The sequence below is a fragment of the Orycteropus afer genome, unplaced genomic scaffold, assembly GCF_000298275.1.
Source record: "Orycteropus afer afer isolate SDZICR_OR568_19922 unplaced genomic scaffold, OryAfe1.0 scaffold00014, whole genome shotgun sequence".
NCBI classification, from domain to species: domain Eukaryota; kingdom Metazoa; phylum Chordata; class Mammalia; order Tubulidentata; family Orycteropodidae; genus Orycteropus; species Orycteropus afer.
This window is the reverse complement of record NW_006921601.1, coordinates 3,110,862-3,116,902: the sequence shown is the minus strand read 5'-3', so window position 1 is coordinate 3,116,902 and position 6,041 is coordinate 3,110,862. Positions and strand designations below refer to the sequence as shown.

At 39.3% G+C, this 6,041-nt stretch overlaps 1 protein-coding gene across 1 annotated transcript in view; it reads right to left on the bottom strand.

The window, feature by feature from the left end:
• Positions 1-5,482: 5,482 nt before the first annotated feature.
• Positions 5,483-6,041, bottom strand: part of LOC103210665 (RNA-binding motif protein, X chromosome-like) — a 1,180-nt gene continuing 621 nt past the window's right edge. The window contains exon 2 of the mRNA XM_007956579.1: positions 5,483-6,041. Coding sequence (XP_007954770.1) covers positions 5,483-6,041 — 559 coding nt within the window.

Below are 6,041 nucleotides of genomic sequence, written 5' to 3'. Positions count from 1 at the left end.
CCATGGTGAGATTGGTAATTGACACCGTAGTGGAATCTACTGGAGCAGCTGAGTAGCTGCTGTAGGGAGGTGGGCTGCTTTCAGTGTGTAAGAAGCAACTTTGAGGAAGGTCTCTAGCTTTTTGACATGCTTGAACCCTGCATGTAGCCAAATCTTCATTCAGCAGCCTACCATGCCCTGCTGTTCTTGGGACTTTTTCTGGACTTGAGTTAGTAAGTAGCCTGCTGTGTTGTTTGGTAAGATCAGGACTGTGACTTTTTACTTGTCGACCTTGGGTTTGTCAGCCTCAGCAGCCAAAAGCTGCCTGAGTGAAGAAAAGGCTTCAGTGGGCCAGACACAGGAGGCAGAGCTAAAATCCAAGGTTGAGGGGCTTTGACCCAGCCCCTAAAGCCTGGCACTTTGAACCTGGACTTCTAGCCTCCAAAACTTTAAGAGAACAAAGTCCTGTTTGTTAAAAAGTCACCCATTTATGGTATTTTTCTGTTAAAACAGCACAAAGTAAACAAAACACAAGAGATGGGATAAAATATTCTAAGGAACGTCTGTGCTTTGTGTGTGTAGAATGCACTGGTGTTACCATTTAATGAACCCTATGGCGTGATAGGCAGTGTGCTGGGTGCTTTATACCCATTACTTTGCTTAAACCTTTGAGAAATTTCAAGAGATGGTATTATCATCACCATTCTGCATATGAATAGTTTAAAAAAAAAAACAAACCTGAAGATTGAAATTTGCTCGAGACACATAAATAAGCAGAATTGGGATTCATACATAGGACCAAGATTCCATGCCTCCCCGCTATAACAAAGAGCCTCCAAACATAGAGAAACTACACGATTTCTAATGTTCTTCCTGAAACCTTCATAAATGGTTCTGAGTTTTCATTCTCCTTGAGCTTTTTAGTAAATAGGATAGTGGGATGCATTCAAAATGGTCATCATTTTTCGGTAGTTTCTCTGGAGTTCTCAAATGTACTCCACTTTAAGAAGAGTTACTACGTTCAGAAACAACTTCACTGCAAATAGGATATAAAGATTCTGAAAGGAATTCCCACTACCATTGGAGTCCATGTGTGCACAACAATAGCAACACATTCTGACCTGCTTGGTGAGTTCCTAAATATGCTCCAAAAGGAAACATCTATGAGAACATACAGTCCTCAAAGAGGGAATTTCTCTTGAGGAAGAGGAGGAAAATTGTGTCTTTAAGATGAAGGTTAAAGGAGAAGTAGATGGACCCCCAATAATCTAAATACTGAGAAATGGTAGAGAGGCCTCAGGTGGGAGGAATAATGGCAGAAAAGTCATCCCCATCTCACTTGGCCTGAAGCAAGGGGAAAAGGGGGGAATCATTGACCTACAGGAACGTAAGAAGTTTACCCCCAGAACTCTTTATATGATAGCCCCAACAGCCAGAGTACAATTCAGGAGATATAAGTGATGATCAGAGATGGAAAATGTTTAGACTTCACGTCTAGGGAAAATATTCTGTAATGTGGTCAGTTGCCACATAAGATAGTTTGGATGCTCCTGGATGTTTTGGACAGAAGGAATGTGGAGGAGGTGGGGGTCTCAAGAGTAAACTGAGAAGTTCAAGATAGAGAATATGAAGGTTTTGCACATTCCTTAAGTTGTACTCAGTGGGTGAGTCCTGGGAAACACATGAAACGCTGTCATCATTATAAAAACTTTGAAACAAGAGTTCTCAGTTGACTAGATCTTTCCTACAAAGATAACAGCTTTAATATTATTACTTTCTAGTAAGAAAATATTCAGGGTGTTGCATTACTTACGTACACGGCAAATTCATAGACTGTGTTTCTATGACCTCTTGAACTCAGTTAAGTTCCAGAAATAAGTATTTCCAAATTTTTATACCTTCATTTTTCAAAAAGTGATTAATACTTTCAATATCCAAGAGATTAATCTCCACAAACAGCTTTTCCAACAACTGGAAAAAGTTCATCATCACTATTATACTTCAAAAGGGATACCAAAGAGAAATATGCCACCCTCCTGTGTGTCAGTTCTGATAGACAAGTCCTACCCTTGATATTACTGTGAGGTAGGTGTGAGCAGTCTAGAATAGTCACTGTTCTATTAACTAAGAATGGGTTAAATACAGTAAGGTACCACCTACATTAATGAGAAAACAAAGTCTGAAGGGAGTATCATTGTCAAGATAAACAAAGGTATTAGCAGGGAAGAATATTACATCTGAAAAGAGTTTCAGAATAACATTTTTCAAGTAGTTATAATATACCAGGTGCTGTGCTGTTTTTCATAGTAAAATTTGTATTATTAAATATTGTGATTTTAAAGAATAAGAGATGCCAATGTATAAACCCCAGAAATTAAAGAGGTGTTAACAATTTGTCAGTTTTTGCTTAAGATCTTTGTCTCTTTTAAAGAAATAAAACAATACAAATTCCACTAAAGTCCTCTCCCCAGTCCCTTCTCCTTCCTTTTCTCCTCAGGACAAAGATTATCCTTTTTGTGCATCACTCCATTCATATTTTTGCTCTTTTTCATTATACCTGTATCTGGTGGTGCAGTGTTTAAGGTATCTGACTGCTAACCAGATGGTTGGCAATTCAAACCCAGCAGCTGCTCGGCCAAAGGAAGATGCCAAGATTTACCACTTGGCAACCCAACAGGGGTCGCTATAACTCAGAATCAAGTTGATGGCAATGGGTTTTTTTTTTCCATTCTTACACTATTTGCTTTTTTCATCAAACAAGTATTTTGATAGTTACCTATATTGATGTATGTTCATCTGCTTGATTCACATTAGATTGCACATAGATTTTCATTTTATGCATAAACTTCTGCTGGTCCACTTCAGGAAGGTTGTTTCTACTTTTTTTGACAAAAGTGTTGTAATGACCCATCTCACGACTTATCTCCTTATGTGTATGTGCAAGTTCCTCTAAGTCCTTTTCTTTAAGTGGAATTTCTGAGTCATAAAGTATGCACTGTCCAACTTTACTAGGCAATGCCAAAAGTAGTTCCGAAGTGGTTTTATCAATTTATATATCTATCAGAATGGTATGAGTTCTTTTGCCCATTTTTTTCTTGGTGCCTTTTTTAATTTCTAAGTATTTTTTGAAGTTATTTCAATGCATATATATCCTTCCAATCTATCATTTGCCATTTCATTTAGTAATGTCTTTTATCATTAAAAATTTTTAATAATGCAGAAATTGTCAATCAATGGTTTCCTTCTAGGTTTTGTCTTAAAAGGACCTCTACCCCAATGTTATGTTTCTTCTTTTTTCTTCTAAGTGTTTAAGATTTTTCTTTTCATACTTACATCTTCAATCAATCTAGAATGTATTTGTTAATGTACTGTGAGGGAAAGCTCTCATTTTATCTTTTTGTAAAAAGCAGCCATTTTTAAAAGTCCATCCTTTCATCAACGAATTTTAAAACTACCTTTGTCATAATCATGTTTTCAGATACAATTGGTCTGCTGAGTATCACACAGCTTAAATTACTAGAATTTCATAGCAAGTCTTGTTATCTGGTAGAGTGAGTCCTTCCTAAATAGTGTATCAAAACTAGTTTGGCTCTTCTTGCTCTTTATTCCATCATACAAGTTTTATGATTAGCTAAATCTCCCATTAATGTCTTTTTTACCTGTTTCGTAACTTGTTGGTGAAAATGCTACTTTTGTTTTGTGGCTGGATGACCAAATCTGTTATTTAGTACCCCATCATTTATCAGCACAAATAAATGGTATTGCAAGAGAGGAGTTCTGGGAGGGGGGCAAAAAAAACCTGTGATTAATTTGAAGCTGTACTGATTTCCAAAATTAATTTCCTGAGATTAAGAGTAATTGGGAGTTTCCTAACCATGAACATATAAATATCCGTTTATTTCTTCGTGTCCTTCAATATATACTTTTTTTCCCCCACAAGTCTTATACATTTTTCACTACAGTAGTTCTTGGATCTTTTTTTTTTTTAAGCTATTTCTTGTATTTCATTTTCTGGCTCACTAACGGAGCCACACCTTTCATTTTATTTTGTTGAAAAAACATGTTTTTAAAAGTTGTGTGTGTCAAGAGTGTTGCATTTGGTGCATTTTTGTTGTCAAGATGTTCATCTGTTTCTTCCAGCAATTCTATTACCCTGAACATGGGTCCTATTATTTAACCTGATCCTTCATTCTCTGGTTGTAGTCCCTTCATTGCAGCTATTTTTCTCTCAGATAACTGAGAGTCCAAGAGGTGGAGATAATGAATATGAAGAGATTTCATAGATAAACAGAAAAATTACTTCTTACCCTGAGCTTGGAGTAAAAAAAGATGGTTACAGTTCTCCTGAGACACCTTGGAAGAAGCCTCTCTGATGTTTCTTTGCTCTGGCCTTTCTGCTCACCTTGAGTAAGAAACACTCAACCCCATTCCCTTGCCTTTTGTGGACAGCCCCCTCAAACAAGGTTGAAATCCTCAGGTGTTAAAAGGCAAGCTTTTTCAGGGATTCTCTAACCTCTGACCCTTGCTCCCAGGGCTCTGTTGTGCTATTCATATTTGATTCCTCCACCCTAGAAGAAGAACCCCAATTCTTTTCACAGGAATCAATGCTTGGCTCAAGAGCAAGTAGCTTGGAGTTAGGAGTCATCATGGTCCAAAAATCCACCATTAGCATATTTTTTATTTGTCTCTTAGTAATGTGTTGGTGGTGAAAATGAACGCTATCAACTGATTACTTTCTGGGCTTTTTGGCAGCTTTGTGGTTGGCCAAATTTTCAATTTAGTATTCCAGAGTTGTTCAACACATAAAAACAGTTTTATTGGGGGGAAAGGGGGAAGCAGGAAATTTTGCAGATTCTCCAAAATAAAAAAAAAAAGGTAAAATAAAAATATGGCAAGCATTATCTGTTTGCTCTTTAACTGAGTAAACAGACCTTTCTTTACATATAAGCATTTTATCTAAGTGTTTTTTGTTTTCGTTGGTTGTTTGGCTTTTAATACTGGGAACAGTGACATTCAGTTTCAACAAAGAAGGAGGTACCTTGGAATCTTAAGATTACCATACACCAATCCCCCTTAATATCCCCCTCAAAACTCTAGTTCGTTTGAATGGGGAGACTGATCCAACTTTTCATTTTAGGTGAGTAGATGTCTGTGAAAGATGTTGGAACCGCTTGCCACCTTTATCAACAAAATTTCGAGAAAGGAAGAAGCCTTTAGGAAAATTTCTACTTGGAAACATAACACCACTAGCACACGAGTTCAAATCTGATACTTTTTAACATGAGCTTGTTGAAAGAAACGTTAACAACTCCAAAACGAAATTAAACGTGTTTTAACTTTTTCCTCTCGAAAGCATAAAAATTATAGAGAAACTTAACAAGAAATTCTTACAAAGTGAAAACAACTCTTCTTCGTATTAGTCCTTGGGTAGTTAAGATAGAACAGGTTCTTCTTCTAGCTAGATATTTTGAATAAGCATTTTGGTCCCAAGTCTGTTTCATATTTAGTATCTGCTCCGGCCTCCCCCTCTCTCCAGGCGACTTCCAAAGCGGCCTCCGCCCCCAGGTGCCCTACGGCCTGACCTGCTGTAAGAATCACGCGGGGGAGGGCACCCTCTTTCCATAGACGTGGGGAGCCCGCGATCAGGCCTTCCTACTCGTTCGCGGCCTCTGGAATAGCGATCACTGCGGCCACTGGTATAACTGTCGCGGCCGCTGCCGTAAGCGTCGGGGGAACAGCCTCGATACTCGTCGTAGCGATCGCCTCCACCATAAGATGGCGGCGCGCCCCGCACGGGGGCAGCGCTGCGCGGGTCGCCGTAGCTCTCGAAGACTTCTCGGTAGGTGCCTCCACTCAGATGATCTGCGTAGTCACGGTCGCGACCCCCGTAGCCGTCTCGGTCACCGTAGCCTCTCGAGGAACAGTCGTCCCGGGCACTGGAGTGGCCGTAATCGCGGTAGGTGTATTCTCTCGGGGAGGCCGCAAAATCCCTGGGGTCGCGGGCGCTCGAGTAGTCTCGGTTGGAGTAGTTATCTCTAGGAGAGTAGCCCTCCTCCCGGGGG